The 16549-nt window shown below is 47.7% G+C and overlaps 2 protein-coding genes across 4 annotated transcripts; both read left to right on the top strand.

The window, feature by feature from the left end:
• The first annotated feature begins 20 nt into the window (after positions 1-20).
• Positions 21-8168, top strand: dync2i1 (dynein 2 intermediate chain 1). 3 transcript variants are annotated; one of them, XM_047024178.1, is made up of 23 exons: positions 21-149; positions 387-440; positions 567-1233; positions 1336-1403; positions 1499-1729; positions 1966-2034; positions 2427-2504; positions 2764-3001; positions 3236-3326; positions 3452-3581; positions 3665-3776; positions 3864-3955; positions 4042-4174; positions 4499-4671; positions 4923-5085; positions 5395-5508; positions 5609-5670; positions 5821-5872; positions 5959-6019; positions 6347-6446; positions 6595-6726; positions 6957-7180; positions 7427-8168. In XM_047024178.1, the coding sequence occupies exons 1-23, from the start codon at positions 135-137 to the stop codon at positions 7602-7604; spliced, it is 3237 nt and encodes a 1078-aa protein (XP_046880134.1). In that variant the 5' UTR covers positions 21-134; the 3' UTR covers positions 7605-8168. The 3 variants fall into 3 exon arrangements, with proteins under 3 accessions (XP_046880134.1, XP_046880135.1, XP_046880136.1); XM_047024179.1 differs by having other exon boundaries at positions 27-149; positions 2764-2989; XM_047024180.1 differs by having other exon boundaries at positions 27-149; positions 5821-5854.
• A 165-nt stretch (positions 8169-8333) lies between these two features.
• Positions 8334-16536, top strand: wdr97 (WD repeat domain 97). The gene is made up of 22 exons (XM_047024033.1): positions 8334-8401; positions 9168-9544; positions 9763-10352; positions 10444-10565; positions 10709-11429; positions 11684-11832; positions 12182-12418; positions 12550-12640; positions 12759-12891; positions 13082-13158; positions 13261-13315; positions 13423-13581; positions 13761-13907; positions 14120-14269; positions 14352-14486; positions 14576-14776; positions 14861-15055; positions 15142-15263; positions 15366-15534; positions 15976-16118; positions 16210-16271; positions 16358-16536. The coding sequence occupies exons 2-22, from the start codon at positions 9257-9259 to the stop codon at positions 16531-16533; spliced, it is 4122 nt and encodes a 1373-aa protein (XP_046879989.1). The 5' UTR covers positions 8334-8401; positions 9168-9256; the 3' UTR covers positions 16534-16536.
• The last annotated feature ends 13 nt before the right edge of the window (positions 16537-16549 follow it).

The following is a 16549-nucleotide window of genomic DNA, read 5'->3' as shown; positions in this document are numbered from 1 at the left end:
CTTAGTTTCAGCCAAATGCGCTTGCGCAGACAGCATTTGCTATCATGGAGTTGCTACAACATCATAGCTAGCGAAGCTTTCTATATTTAACATCATTCACATTACTTTTTGAGGATTGAAGTACAAGTAGTAGTATGCATCAAGAGAAGGTAGCGTAGTAACTAAATGTAAAAAGTATTGTGTGCGTGAGTACACCGTTAGCTTGTTTAATAGCTACATTAGCCAAGAAATGTTAGCTCCTAGCCAACTAATTCCAGTATGTACTGTAGAACTAGAGCTAGCCATGTAACTGTGAAACTGGCCAACTGCCAAATGTATTTTTATTTATTCACCTGGTTTACTAACTTTGCTCGCTAACTATGGACATGCATATATATTTTTTTTAGAAAATAACTAGGGAAGATACTTGGAAGGCAGATGACCTAAGGAAACATATACGGGTATTATAAAGCATGACTCTTGTTTTCAATTCACGTAATTATTCCTGTAATTTTATGAACCATTCTTAATGTACACAATGCTTCTTATGGTATTGCTGCAATTAACAAACAAGCATTTCTTGTTAGGGTGGGGGACGTGAGGAGGACCATGGCAGGAGGCGAGAGGAGTATGAGAGACAACACAGGGGTGGCGATTCTCTGGAGAGACGCCCACGAGACCCAGAGAGAGAGGCCAGGAGAGAAAGAGACAAGCAGAGAGAAAAGGAGAGCACTCAAGAAAGAAAAAACAGAGAGAAAGACCGACATCTGGATCGAAGGAAAGAGCGTTCGAACGACAGGATAGGTGACAGGGAGGAGAGAGAGAAGGAGAGGAAAAGAGAGAAGGATAAAGTGGTTGATGGTAGCAAATACCAGGATGGGGGCAGAGAAAGTAGCGACAAAATACATCATAGAGGAGAGAAGGAAAACAGAGACAGAGAGAAGGAAAGGGCACAAGAGAGTGAGAAGGACAAGGATAGAACCAAGGATAGAGAGAGATACAAGCAAAGAGACAGAGAGAAAGGGGCTGAGGAGAGAGATAGGGAGAGACGAAGAGAGGAGAGGGAAAAAAGGAGAGAGGACGAACAAAGTATTGAAAGGAAAGATAGGGACCGACGGCAGGAAAGCGACAGGAGAGATGGGCACAAGGATCGAGAACATCTCAAAGAAAGTGAATACCATGACAAACGGAAGGATAGAGAAAGGAGAGAGAGACACTCAGACAGAGAGCGTACTGTACAAAAGGAGGACAAAGGTAAAGTTACGGGAGACGAGTAATGGTACACTTTACCGAAAACATGACCAGCCGACTAGATCTTGAAATTACAACAAATTGGTTGTGCTGCTTTCATTTCAGAATACAGGGAGCACCGTAGAAAAGAGAAAGAGGAGAGAGAAAGGAGACACAGGGAGACTGCACCACCCGTGAGTGTCTTGAACACTGGCAGGCTACTTCAGAATCATAAAAGCCCATTTCTAGACTTTGCTTCCTTCACATCAGCAGTCGTTCTTCCTGATAGGATGTAGCAGAAAGCCGGAGACGTGACGGTGACTCCAGAGAGGTGGCACGCAGGGATCACAAGTCTTCCGAGGATCGTCACCGTGCCGACGGAGAGGGGGCCGAGAGGGATAGGCGCAGAGAGCGAAGGCGCAGAGAGGAGGTGGACCCCAAGAGGGAGATCACTGAGAGGAGCAAAGACAAGAGAAGCCATCAAGACCCCAAGGAAAAGAGAGAAAATGTGGAAACAAAGGTTGGTTACCTGTTAGTTCTTGGTTCTTTAGGGGTTAACCCCATACTGAATTTTCTGTTTAAAATGTGTAATGTTTTTTTGGGGGTGCAAAAACCTTGACAACATTGGTGATAAGGCACGGGTGATAATCTCACAATATGGCATTGGTGTACAACTCACATATGTCAATGGATGTTTTCCATACCATACAGAACAATTGGTATGCCTCATCTGTGTGTTTCCTCTTTGTAACCCAGGAAGTACTGGGGCAATCAGAATCTGTGTGGAGGTCTAGTCAGAAAGAATTAAGTGACACAGAAGAGCCCGTAAGTTATTTTGAAAAGAGGATTTTCCTTATGGCCGTTCTTTCCTCTGCCAGCATGTGTACACAGCATGGATGCTTTCAGGAAGCAGTTTTAGATGGACAGTGGGGTTTTCATTGAGGACTAATTCTTAAATAAACTATATAGGTTATGTAAACATGTATTCTGTACAACACTTGTTGTGAGAAAGTGTTGGACCACAGCGTTCTACTTTCTCTCTTTTGCGTTCATTGTTTGCTTTTTTTGACCTATGCCTGCACATGCCTTCATCACTTGCCACTACTTCCTATGTCCCAGCTTTCTGCATGGCATTATTTATAAGGATTGGAGTCTGTAAACACATACTGTACTGTGATTGACTGTTCTTCAGATGGTAAAATGGACTGAATTTGCAGGTTGAAAAGCAGGATCCTCAAACAGAGAGCCAACCTGATCATGATGGTGATGCTCAGGACTATGAAGAAGACTTTGAGGTACGAATATGGCAAATATCTTCGTTGAGATGCTGAATAGGAAAGGTAGCTCTTGCACATTAACACACACAATATAGGTTATTTCAATAGATTTTTGTTCTGTTTCATCACAAATTGTGCATGCTCTTACTGGATTGCGTTTCGAGAAAATGGTGAGTGCATTATCAAGCCCATTGACGGCCACTTAAACATTCTGTGTAGAGATGTTGGAACAGAATGGCGTCTATTCCAGACTCATGAGTTTGTTCTCTCATTGTAGGATTACGAGGAGGATTTCGAGGATGGGAGTGAGAGCGGCGGTGAGGAAGAGGAGAAGCAGACCCACAGCCAGGAAGAAGAGAGAGAGGAGAGGGAAGAGAGGGAAGAACTGAACCCGCAAAGGAGGGAGCAGATAGAAGCCATCCAGAGAGCCATGAAAGAAGAGAACGAGAGAGTGGGCTCCGTCCAGACGAGGCTTAGCCCAGAGGAGGAGGAGGAGAGACCCAGTAAGACCGGAGGTATAGGATGGAAATGTTGATTGCTATTTTCAGGATAGGGATTTGGGATCTGTATTATCTCATAGGGGATTAGCAAGATGATAGACTTTGCTCTCTAAAGGTGACTTTTAAAATGCACACGCTATCCTTTCCACCCCTCATTCCATTTTTGCAGAACTGAATCGATTTTGGTAATGTGTCGCGTAGGTCCATCAACTGCATCAGACTTGGTTTCTTTTTATCGCACACTCGCAGGTTCTGAAACGCTCCCTCAGCAGGGGAAATTCATCGACTTTGTGGCCGCAAAACACCGTGAGGTCAACAAGAAAGTCGCCTGCCAGCAGAAGTAGGTCCGAGTGGTACCAAGGGCAGCCATTTTTATTTCGAACATTTCCATAATTTAGTGTGCTTTCTGAGGCCTCTTAAGATATCTCTCTCACCTTTGTTCACGCGTGTGTATCCATACCACAGAAAGCGCAGTGCAGAGCTGCTCCGCCTCATTGACTTGGACTACTCCATCACCTTCTCCCTCCTTGACCTGCCACCTGTAAACGAGTACGACATGTACATCAAAAGTTTTGGGACGACCAACACCAAACAGGTTTGGTTGCTTTTTTTTCCTCCCATTTTTTCTTCATGAGTACTTCCGAGGATAAACCGATATATCTTATGCTTTCTGACCAGGCTTATGTTCAATGTAATGAAGACAACACCGACCGAGGCATCCAAACTGAAGAGTTGGAAAATAGCGAGAAGTGGACACAGCACCCTGCAGAATGGAACGCTGTTTGTGGAGGTGAGAAGACAGCTAGACATAAGGCTTTCCTTTCAAAAGCTCTTTTTCTAAGTTCAGAGTGTGACGGTGTTCATTGTCATTGTCCAGGTCCCACCCTTTCTCAAGAAGACTCACAGTCCACAACTAAGATGAACGTCGACTCCCAGCGCCTGGCGACGTTCCTACGCTCGGCCTCCCAGGTATATGACGACTCTGTCCTTGGATCGGTGGGAAACCTTTCTGCTACGCCAGCAGTCAGCCAGACACTGTTGTGTGTTGTGTGTAGGTGGTGGCTGTTCTTCTGGAGGAGGACAGAGCAGAGAGACAGTCACTCAAGAAGCTGAGGTCCCAAGCTGATACCCTCCAGTCCTTCAGTGATGGCTGCTTACAGCTCAACACCAGGTTGCCATTTCTCCATGGTATGTCATCACCTCACCCCCTCAGAGTCGAATGTATTATCACACATTTATCTGTCGGGGAAAGTCCTTAGACAAACATGATCTAATAGCTCTCATCCTACTTTGATGTATTGCACTGATGAATGAAACAAAATATATATAGGTCACTGTTCTCAAAAGCAAAACAGGAAATGAGATTAATTTACTTTATTCGTCTTTACCCAAACAATCAAGCATCTTACCCAACAACAATCTGATTCAGCCAGTTACTGCTTCGTGCTTTCAACACCCCCCACCCCACCCCAACCTCCCACCCCTCGTCACCCCTCCCCACCCCACCCACAGGTCGTCCCATCAGCCTGGTGCACTTCTCCCAGGTCCAGACACAGACCGTGCTGTCCGTCCACAGCCCCATCCAGAAGCCCAGCGCCGTGCGTCTGGACAGCAAGACCATCATCTGCATCTGGAACATCTGGGAGCCCTCCCGCCCTCAGAAGATCCTGGTCTACGAGTCAGAGGTGCTCACAGTAGTGTGGAGTCTGGAAAGTTCATCATATGTAGTTGGGGCACATTGCAGATGTGTAGTACACTGTAATAAAGATATGGCCGAGACTCGTTTCCTATCTCAGGCCATGAGCAGGATATACCTTGGTTCTCGATATGAAAAAGACACGCTTCCTTGCATTATTCAAGCTTTAAAACCCAGGATTACTTTCTCACTTTAATTGGCTAAGCTAACCTTCTAGCATGTTCTCTCTTCACCTCCCAGGTGCGTAGCTGCTGCTTCAGCCCAGGTAAAGCCACGCTGGTGTTTGCCGGAACGTCCGTGGGCTCCGTGGTGCTGTGGGACCTGCGGGAGCACGCCGGGGACCACCACACCCTCAGGATAGGGGATATCGACTGGACCCTCCGCCAGCCAACCTTCTCTACAGGTCAGTGATGAGTCAGGTCATGACCCCAGCCTGAGGCTTGTGTCATAGCTTGTGTCGTAGGACATGGCTTGTGTCCTATGTCTGCATCTTCAATGTGTATTTCCAGGAATAAAATCACTATTTAGATGACATGTAGGATTAGGTGGCTCTCGGCTTCTGCGAGTCCTTTTTCGGGAGGGAGGTTTTCTCTCGCAGCTCATTTCTTAGAATGCTCGTCTCTGGATGTCCCAGAGGCTGGTCTCGTGTTTAACAGGCTGGGTTCATTCAGTGTGTGTTGATATCACGTCCTCCGTCAACCTGTCATCGCAGATGCAGTGCTGGCAGCCTCGGGTCACATGTCCTCGGTGAGCTCCGTGGAGGTGGTGCCTGCCGCCGTGTCCCAGGGCGGGGGGCCAGAGCTCCCCCTGTTGGGCAGCGACGAAGGTACAATGAGACTGATGCTAGGAATGACTTCATGTGCTGTGACGTATTCTTACTGCATAATAATGATTGATAATGCCTTTCTTTTGTTTTGCTACTCAAGAGTCATCAGGATTGTCATTCCAGTTGGCATCACTTGACGAAAATGGAGTTTTGAATCTATGGGTATGTATAAATAACATTTGTGTCGACATGTGTCCGCATAATTATTGTCCTTGTTATTTCTTTTTTTAAATTTATTATTGACTGAAACCAGTCTTGCTCTGTTATCAGTAACTTTACAGCCACAATTTAATCACCCTTTCTGTCCCACAGGTGGTGCTGGAGCTCCCTAAAACCAATGAAGCAGGTTCACAGACAGACTTGGGTGACTTACAGTTATTGCAATTTTTTCCTTTGAAGTTGTCCACCCCTAACGTGGTTCTAATGGTGTCTCGTGTCTCCGTCCCGCAGGGCTCAGGCCAGGCGGCAAAGTGAAATTGCTCCACAGTTCCACGCTCCTCACCAGTGAGAGGTGAGACAGATACATATATCCCCGTATCGTACGTCACTGCCAGCCACCGTGACAGAAATATCCACAAAGTGTGGGCACAGCTGTGTCTCTGTGGGTCATACGATCTTGTTTGTTGTCTAGTGCGGCCAGACTGTTGTTGTTGTTGGCGGCGTCGTCGTCTCTCCCCCTTTGACCTGACATGTCGGTGGTAAATGTGGACGAGTGTTTGTGTGATGGCAATGACACCGTGTCCCAAGGCAGGAGTTTGGGGATCAATATGACCTGTCTTGATCCAGATGGTCTCTGTCAATCTCTCTCCTTTTAATCTGTCTTTTTCTTTCTTTCTAGAAAGTCAGCACGAGATGCCATTAAAACAAGCCCTCCACAAGCCCTTCTCGTAAAATTCCTGCCCTCTGATCCCAGTCATTTCTTTATTGGCACTAACATGGTGAGAACATTCTCACACAACTGTTGTTTCTCAAATCACTGTCCTGGGTGTATGCTAAACATTCAATACTGTACATGGTGTGCTGCTATCTACAACTGTCCATTATCACATCACAATTAACTGAATAAAAGGGTTCATCCTATTTTAGGGAGTTGTGAACCATGGAACCAGTCACGGACTGCAGGCCCCTCCAAAGTTCTACAGACCTAAAATGGTCGGAGCCAGACCTGTTGATGTCACTTCCATCGATTTCTCTCCTTTTGAAGAAACCTTTTTTCTGGTTGGTTTGGTTTTGTATGCCACACCACATATACCCCAATTGCTCTCAATTTGTATTCTACCCCTTTGAAATACCCAGTTATCACATAACATTTACTGTGTGGCTAATGCCTAAGGTATTTGCTGCCTATGATTTGATCAAATATGCATTGACCACTGTACATGCTGCAATTTAAAGTAATGATTGTGTTGCTTATCGATGTGTTGTATCGTATCCTGGGTGTGTTCCAGGTTGGCTGTGGGGACGGCAGTGTCCGACTCCACACTGTGGCCAGTGAGCAGCCTGTTCTTGAGTGGACAGGCAACACGGCAGGGGACCCTGTGGTCTCGGTCCAGTGGGCCCAGACCCGAGCAGCCGTCTTCTGTGTGCTGGACGCCACATCCAACCTCCACATATGGGACCTCCTGGAGACAGACTTTGAGCCTGTCGTCACAGAAAAGACTGACGCCGACAGGTAGCTTTGAGGGCGTGGTCTTTCTGATTACATCCTCTTTGTAAAGGAAGTGGCCATGATGTTTTTGGTTTGGGGTGCAGGTTTGAAACGTGTGAGGGATGTAAAAGAGATTTGAGGTTAGGTTTAGAGCCCATTTACCTGATGCTTTTTCATTGACACGTCCCAACATTAAAAACATGTCCCCTTCGTCACTAGTGAAATCTTTTGATGTTTTGGTTTGATAAGTTCCTCTTTCTTTTTTCACAGGGTTACGGCAATGGCAGCGTTTGGCGACTCTTCAAAGCAGAACACGTTTTCAGGAATAGCATTAGCACGACAGTCAGGGAAGATAGAAATGCAGTATTTCAGTAAACGATTCACAGTGCCAGATTCTGCAGATCTGGGAAAGCTTCAGAGTTTGAAAGAGGAAGTTTTCTTAGATTAGAAGTTCTACTTCTAACTGGGTTTGCACTCAAATTCATTTTTTTCAACTACTACTATTTGCAGATATGAATTGAATGAGAAACACAATTCATTTTAAGATCAAACATTTAATATGGTCCGAATGATTGTTAATCAACTCAGATATAACAGTGTTTATGTACTATAAGTGTTGACCACATAGTTTAACAGATTTGTATTATAAGCCTACCTCCGTAGATCATCAGAAATAAGCAATAAACATAACATTTTGTTGTTACTATGTTTTTGATCAAATGGAATTAAATAAATGTATGTCTTTGTATGCTCATGCCTATAAAAAAAAGAAGTAATTTGACAAAAAAAAACTGAAATACACACATTCAGGCTGTAAATAGCCTTTTTTTAATCATTTACATGTATTCATTTAGCAGACGCTTTTATCACCAAAGAAAGACATGTTTATCTGTAAGAGTAAGCCATAAATAAAGGGTACATTGTAAATAGGTTTTGAGTTATGTATAGATCAATTTTGTCTCCTATGAAATGTATTTATAATGTTACAGGTTTTTGTCATACATTAAATAAAGACATGGTCATATGTTCTGCGTCTTTCCTCTGTTACCCGAACAGGGCTGTAGCCTACCACTCCAATCTCCCCTACCGGGTCCGTTCCCTAGCAACGAACAGTATTATGTCCAAGTCTAAAATATTTTACAACGTGCACGAAAGAAAAGTTGGCAAGCAAGTGTTGTGTAGCTCCGCTGACAACAGTCTCTTTGGTATGTCTATCGTTGAAGAAAGGATGTGGCAATGGTCATGGTCAGTAGCTTCTGCTTCTAGCTAGTGCTTTTAATAATTGAATGGGCTTGAACCAGCTTAATTAGGTATTTCAACTGTTTTTGTATTGTATGTGTATGATGTTTAAGATAATATTAAGTTTGTTGGTTTTACAAGGTCTGAACCCTTGATGAAAACTTGTCTTTATTTCCGTTGATTTTCGTTTAAACGTCACACAGTTTTGGAACATTCCATCTGAGGGACACGCTGCAAGTTCAGAAAAGCTACTCGCAAACATTGTTCGAATCTAGTCTAATAAATTCAAAATCTATAAAATAGGCAGATATAATATTTTTAATTGGCATGGTTATACATTTCGATGTAATTCTCTCGAGTTTGGCAAGATTACCTCTAAAATGTCAGGTTTTTATATAGGCTTCTGTACAAACATGTTTCTATGGACACGGAAAGCAAGTCACAGTGATTTACATGTTCTAATCTCTTCACATTGTTTATGTCAATGAATGGGCGAACCTTTTGTCAATAGCATGCCCTTTACTGTTGGTGGTTGGAACAATACCCTCTGGAGAAAAATAAAATACATTCTGAAGTTTAAAGGATATATTGCAGTAATTTAGGATCCTATTCCTTTGGCAAATCTTTGTTTCAAATGTTGTTGTTTTTGCTGCTGCTGCATTTTGTTGTCCAAACCAAAGGTTTGTTATCTTGTAGTTCAACAATGTATCTCTAAAAAATGTTTGCCTCTTGGACAGGAATTCTGATATCTTTTGATTTTATGTTTCCCCAGATCCCCTAGAGACCATACAGCCATGGGTGCGTAACAATCTGCATATCCCCAAACTGCTGAAACAGAGTTAGGAGGACAGGGCATGCAAAATGTCCAAACACAAAAAAGAGGAAAAGGAAGAGGCCTTGATGCAGGTTCTGAGAACGGCCTCCCGTTTAGTTGGGGAGAAAACTGAAGAATATTGTGAGAACAGCATGGAGGGCAGAACAGCAGCTGTCAGCCCCCGCCCCACTACAGGGGACACGGCGGGGGCAGTTGGGGAGGGTAGGCGCCCCCCGCTCTCGATAAACGGGAACATGAGTTCAGGTGAGGGAAAAACTCCTGCAAAGAAGATGTGGAACAAGCTCAACACAGAAATGAAGAAAAACATGGACAAGGTAAGAAAAAATAAAGCTATGTTTATTGGTCAAATAAGCTAAGCCTTTAAACACAAATTCTAACTTCTCATTATTACTTTGTTTTGGATGGTTCCTAGCAAAAATACCCCATTCCAATATTGACTATTTGGCGGAGCCTACACAGCCTTTGTAAATCATGATGCTATGCTTTGACCTTTCTCTCCATCTCTCCTGCTCCGTCTTTCCATCTCTCTCAGCTCAGACCCTCAGAATTCAAACCCTCCGTCCTCATCCATGGCCTTACACACTTGCGTCATTTCCCCTGTGACAATCCAGTACAACAAATGACCTACGGAGAGGGTGCTTCCGGGTTCCTTAGTCTCCACAGAGGCGGCACGGTCTGCATGTACAGCCCTAACGGGGGCCTACGTGACCCCCCACCCTCCCCCATCTCCATCCCTTACAAGGGCCTGACCTCCACCCACGTGCCTGGGAACGTAGTGGGCTGGGGCCCCGGGGCTGTCCTCACCCTGCTGGACAGTGACCTGCAGCCTCTGATGGAGGCTGTGGAGCCCCTGGATGTGAGCGCGTGCCAGGTCACAGAGCAGAGCCTGGAGCTAGTGACGGCAGGGACGGGCAACGTGTGCGTGTGGGGCCTGACGCACATGGTGTGCAGGGTGAGGGTGGTGGAGGGTCTGGGACGCCACGCTGCGTTCAGCCAGCTGGCGCTGGCGGCCCCAGGCCCCGACACACACCACCGGGCGTTCGTTGCGTACAGTAGAAGTGTGGTGGTGGTGGACCTCACCGCTGGAAGAGTCTTGGAACACAAGAGGAACCTGCATATGCGGTGTGTGGGAGTGTGTGTATTGTGTAGTATTTAGTGGGATCTATGTTTTTTTGTGCCGAGTCAAGCTATGTTTTGGGATGCTGTTTTTCAGGGATATTACTGCCTTGGTGTACTGTTGTCTTCTGGACCTTGTGGTCATCGCCTCCAAAGATATCTCCATCAGAGTGTGGGATGCCAACTGGGAGCTTCTCATGGCCTTTGTAGGACACACTGGTTAGCTCATGACTAACTGCCCCACCACCTATTTCTATCTATTCCATGGTCATCTTCTGTCTCATTTTGATCGGCATGTTATTTTACGTGTTGTTATTATTGTGTTCCTCACTTGACTTTATTGTCGATTTACATGTGTACAGATGTGGTGACCTCCATGATCTGGTGCCCTCAGTCTGGCCTGCTGCTGTCTGCCTCTTTGGACAAGACCCTGCGCTGCTGGAGCTTAGAGGAAGGGGACCAGGTCCAGAGTGTCTCCATCCAGGGACATGACCCCCCTCTGGCCATGGGGGGCCCCAGCAAGGGCGACACCTTCTACACATTCTCCCAGAAGGGAGTGGACTTCTGGGCCATGAGCACTCTCTACACCCCACACTGCCAGCTGGGGGGAGAAGCCAACGGGCCGGTCCGCCAGATCAAGGTGTCATCCTTCCCCCAGCCCTACCCTACCCGGGTCCTCTGCGTCAGCGGCGACCGGGACGTCACCCTGGTGGCGGGGCAGACGGGGGCGGTCCTCACCTCCTTTCGGGCGGCGCGTAGGGTGAGGTGGGCCGACTACTGCCTGCCCAAGGAGACCCTGCTGGTGCTGACCGAGGCGGGGACGGTGATCTGCGCCAGCACGCTGACCAATCCAGCCACGCAGCTGGAGGAGTGGGAGGGGAGGGGCCAGGGGCCGTGGCACAGGGAGGAGCAGGCGGATGGGGAGGGGGGTCAGGGCCTGGCGGGGCCGGGTCCTGCCTCCTGCCTGGTGCTGTACCACTGTGTGGCCGACGACCAGCGAGTCCTGAGTGAGTGGAGGAGCCTGCAGGAGAAGAGAGGCCAGAAGCCTCACAACAAGAAGCATCTCCTCGACCCTAAGAACAAGTGAGTGATTCTCTTGAATATGAATGAATATATCTTTGTGTTTTTGCACATCTACACTACTAGCACCCGGCAATACTACGCAAGATGCTGCCAACAGGTATTATCCCACTGATCATGCCTAGTCCACAGAAAATACTGCTAAGCTATCCCCGGGCTAAGCTTAACCTGGGCTGGTGAAGATTATCCCCAGGATAACACAGTCTGGTCAAAGTTAACCCGTAGGCTAACAAGATCAAGCATGTGCTTGCTGACAGGTTCCTAGTGATGCAGGGCCACAGTGGTGGCTGTGTGAGCGTGCTAACGCTCCAGTCCGGCCAGCTGCAGTACAGGACGCCCGCACACAACGGCCAGAAGATCACCTGCATCCAGGCAGACCCAGAGAACAGCTCCGTCGTCACCACAGGTAACCGACCCTGAGGCTCATTTGGATTGTGGGATTCTGATCACTGACGGATGCATTTGGATTTGATTATGCCTATTTTGTTTTAAATATACACTGCAGAGACAATACTACTCATCATTACCTTTTAGTTAGAAACAACCAATTCCATGTCCATATTTAACAAAGAATTCTCTCTGATAGCAAAGTTGAAGATGATCACTGTACCCCCTGCCCTTCACCCCTCTCCACACACACACACACATCTCCACACACGCACATCTCCACACACCCATCTCCACAAACACACACACACACCCATCTCCACAAACACACACACACACACATCTCCACACACCCCCCCCTCCCGCAGGAGAGGACAAGGCTGTGCTGGTGTGGAGGGTGTTTCCCTACGCCCAGGACTGCCTCTGTCTGCACCTGAACCTGTTCTGCATTCAGTACCCCCTCCACCTGGCCCTGCTGGGGCCCCTACTGGCCCTGGCCTTTGAGCTGCCCGACTCTGCCACCTACAGCCTGGTGCAGTTCAACCTGCCCAACAAGAGCCGTCTGGACCACCCGCCCAGCGACGACCACAACGACTGTTTCACAGGTGGGATCATGGGACAGGTTTTCTGTGATGAGCGACTGTATCATCAAACTCCCAAATCAGATATGAGATTTGGGAGTGTTGTGACTTTGAAGCTTGTGCGCGTGTGTGCTTGTCCTCTTGTTCTCTCGCAGGGCTCTGTGTGTGCCCTCAGCTCCGGGTGTTCGCCTCCAGCAGTCGAGACGGCACCATTCGAATCTGGGATGAAGAAAACCGGCTCATTAGGTACCGGCTATCACCATCTCCACCCTTCTGTTCACGTTATCCGAAAGCAGTTCAAGAAAAACCAAACCACAGCAGAGGGGTTGGTGCTTGTTTGAGCTGGAGTGTGGTGTCCCTCCAGGGCCCTCCAGATGAATGTGGAAGCTGAGTGTCTGGCCTACTGTGAGGAGAGAAGAGACCTGCTCCTGGGCATAAGAGGCCATCTGTACCGGATCCCCTGCACCAAGCTCCTGCCTAACGACTCCCAGCTTCGGGTACAGTTAATTTAGTGTGAATTCACAGTGAATTCTGAGTTTAGTGCACCCCCTGTGAGAGGTGGGAAGATGGTTAGGGAGAAGGAGAGAGATATTGGTTCCCAGAAATAGATAAGACATCGTAACTACGATAGTAGAACTGCCTTTGACATTTGAATTTGTTTGTTATTTGATCTTTTCTTGTCCTTAGCTCCTTTGCACTAAGTGCACAGATCCTATTCCTGATGTACCCATCTCTCGTACCCTGAGTAAGGCCAATAAAAGCAAGTAAGTCCCTGTTGTCGTCCCTAACCCTTAAGAGGTAAGCACACACCACTAGAAACACTGCACTAAACACTGCTCTTAAAAAATCAATATCTGCACCATCAGGACTGAGCAGCTTGACATTCCAGAGAAGCGCAAGAAAGACCAGACCGGAGATCCAGTAAGTAGATTTGGGGGTGGGGGTGGGGGAACAGGGGGGAAACATAGAAAGTATAAGAGTGAAAATAGTGCATTCCACTTTGTCTTTCTTCTCCCCTGTTCTCATAGGAGTATGAGGCCCTTCTGGCTAGGAAGAACGACCTGGCCTCCCTCCAGCAGGGGGCTGTACAGAGCAGGAAGAAGAAATATCGTCCCACAAACCGCACCAGGAAAGAAGCCTTTGACCGCTACATGAGCATCATCTACAGCCAGCCTGTCAATATCAAGGTGTCCACTCTCAGCAGACACATACCACACATACTTCTTGCTAGTATGTTCACAGTCCTTAATCAGAATACAACTCTGTGGTATTCCCACCTTCAAAAGGCATCTGTAATCCTTCTGTGTTCAGTAGTCAGTCCAGCAATGTCAGTTGCCATACTAAGAGGTCTTTGTTCTGGTTTCAGATCGGTAATGAGGACATGTTCGACCTGCAAGCCATCCTGTTTCCTCCTAAGCCGCCTGTATGCCCGCCTTTCACATCTCCCAGCGTCAAAGAGGGCTTCTTCCCCGGCCCCCGCCTGGCCACACCCCTGGATAAGGACGTCCCCAAGGTGCCATGTCACCAGCACAGCCGGCATGTCTCTGTGCACACATAGATCTTACATGTTCTTAAGGACATTATGCTTTTATACCTTGTGAAGCTATTCCTCTTCCACTCACTCCCTCTCTTTCTGCCCCCTCTCTCACTTCTTCTCTCTCTCTCTCTCTTGCTCTCTTCCACACCTCTCTGTCACTCTGTCTCTCCGTCTCTGTCCCTTTCCAGGAGCTGGGGGCAGAGCCGGCCCCTGCCCAGACCAACGCCACAGGGTTCATCCCTAACTCGGTGCTGGCGGGGAAGCTGTGGCCACACGTGGTGGTGGAGGATGTCATTCCCTGGACAGCCTACAAAATGAGGCAAGATCTGGTCCACCAGGTGAGAGGATGTGGCCTCAATATGTCGGCCACCTTGGGATGTTGCTAGATTGAATGTGGGACTCGGTTTCATTTTCTGACAGAGTGATGAAGAGGAGGAGTTTCTTGTGGATGACTATGACCTGGACTTGGACTCCCCCGTGCGGCTCGTAGAGACTCCTCCCGAAGATGAAATCCTCCCTCCCCCTCCCGTCAAAAAGGTGTCCTCCACACCGATGGTAAAGTGGCGCTTAAGAGATTATCAAGACTGGTTTAGAAATGTATACAGTTTAGAATACTATACAGTTTTCCTATTTCTTTGTTTTAGGGGGGACAGGAAAACAACCTGGTGGGGCATTGTCCGCCCCAGCTCCCCCCTAAACCCAGCCCTGCCCCACGGCCGGCTCCACGCAAAGTTCCAACACCCCCTCCACCTCTTCCCCCCACAACTCCATCACAGCCAATTCCTGAGTTCCTCCACCCATTTTTAGAGGAGGACTGGTTCAATGGCATTTACCCAGACCACAAGGTAGATCTTTAAAAGCATTTCAATCTGATTAAAACAGTTCTCTTATGAGGCTTAGTTTAGTTAAAAACATGCGTCTGTGCGCAGTGTGTTCCGCCATCTCTGTGTCCAGATGTCTTCGCCATGCAGATGTTGGACCACATGCAGAATTGCAAGGGAGAGACCAAGAGGAGAGTTTTGAAGGCACTGGTCATTCTGCATAGACAGTGTGCAGTAAAAGACTTGGACAGACTCATAAAGGGCCTGGTGGACTATCTGCATAAAATCACTTTAGCCAAAATGGTACATGGTTCTCTTAATAACTATTATTTTATTTAAATGTCTTGTTTCAGTTTTTCTCTAAACCTGGATCTGTGTCTGTGTTTCAGTCAGGTGACGAGCAGCAAGTGATCAGTAAAATCCTGAATGTGTTGGTTTTTCTGGGTCCTGAGAGCTGTGACGTCATTAAGGAAATACTCGTTCTGTTAGCCAATAAGGAACCGGGTGTCCAGTGAGTCTTTCTGTGTGTGTGTGGGTGGGGGGGTGTGTGCACACATCCCGTAGAAATAGAAGTGAAGGAAGCGGAGTCCCGCTTCTTGTGGTCTGTGAACAGGAACACGGTGCAGTGTCTGCTGAAGGTCATGGGGGTGGAGGAGGCCGACCGCTGGCTGAAGCCTGAGATGGAGGGTTTGAACGCCATGCTCCAGGTCAAACCCCACCCAGGTAAAGCCCTGCGTAAGATGGTCACCGATTGGCTGGAGACCTGGACCGCTAAATGGAAGGTAAAAATGAGATGGAATTATGTTGGTTATTCCTTGCCCTTCTACAAACTCTCTCACAGCATCTTGTCTGTTGTCATTTGTTCATCAAATGTAATGATTTGGAAAAAAAAATGGGGGTTTGTATATCAAGTTGTCCACACGGCAGCCTACACACATTTAAAAAAATTCCATAAAAGAGGAGAGCAGGTGTAGGGGAAAATGAGATGCCTGCCCTCTTACGCCCAGCGGTGTACCGGTGTCTACTGCGCCTAGTGTCCTTTCACTCCGACCCTAACGCCTCAAAATAGGAGCATATGAGAGCCTGTTGGGGTGTTGATGACTGCCAAGGCCAACAGATCCCCCAACTCAACATGTTCTGGCCCGTCAAGACACTAAGCAAGTCTCCTTCTCCTACCCTTCTCTCCTCTTTCCTCCTTCCCCCCCTTTCTCTCATGTCTTCAGGAGAACAAGGCTCCGGAAACGGCGCTCCCCGTCAGACACGTTGACGTGCTCAACTTCTTCGGCTGGGTCGAGAAGGAGAAACGCAAGGTCCCTCCGCCTCCGCTGGGGAACAAGGACACCGTGCTCATTCCACCATACCGCAGGTAAACAACAACATACCCTCCTCCCTTCGAGAATGATCTAATCCCACCGCTGTTCAGCCTCAGTGTTATTGTGGGTGTTTGTTCTTTAAAGCTCTCAGCCAATCCTTCGCCTCGGGGAGACCCGCAGCATGACCAGGTCTCGCAGGACAACAGGTAGGTCATGAAGTACCACTGACCACCACACGCTAAACAGAAGTCGATCACTGTAACGGTCTCCCCCTGGTGTCCTCTCCCTCCAGACATCGTCCTGCCGCCCCTCTCCCAGCGGCCCCTCCTGCTAGGCTTCCCTCCCTTCCTCACGCTGCCCTTACCAAGGATCAGCCTGTTCCCCTTCCCCGTGGACGAGCACTGCCTGAAGGCCTCGCCCCGACGCTACTTCGTCCCAGAGCACTCTTTGGTGCATTACTATAGATAATACAGCACCCAAGGTA

The sequence above is a fragment of the Hypomesus transpacificus genome, chromosome 8, assembly GCF_021917145.1.
Source record: "Hypomesus transpacificus isolate Combined female chromosome 8, fHypTra1, whole genome shotgun sequence".
In the NCBI taxonomy this organism is placed as follows: Eukaryota; Metazoa; Chordata; class Actinopteri; order Osmeriformes; family Osmeridae; genus Hypomesus; species Hypomesus transpacificus.
This window is presented reverse-complemented; position numbering and strand designations above follow the sequence as displayed.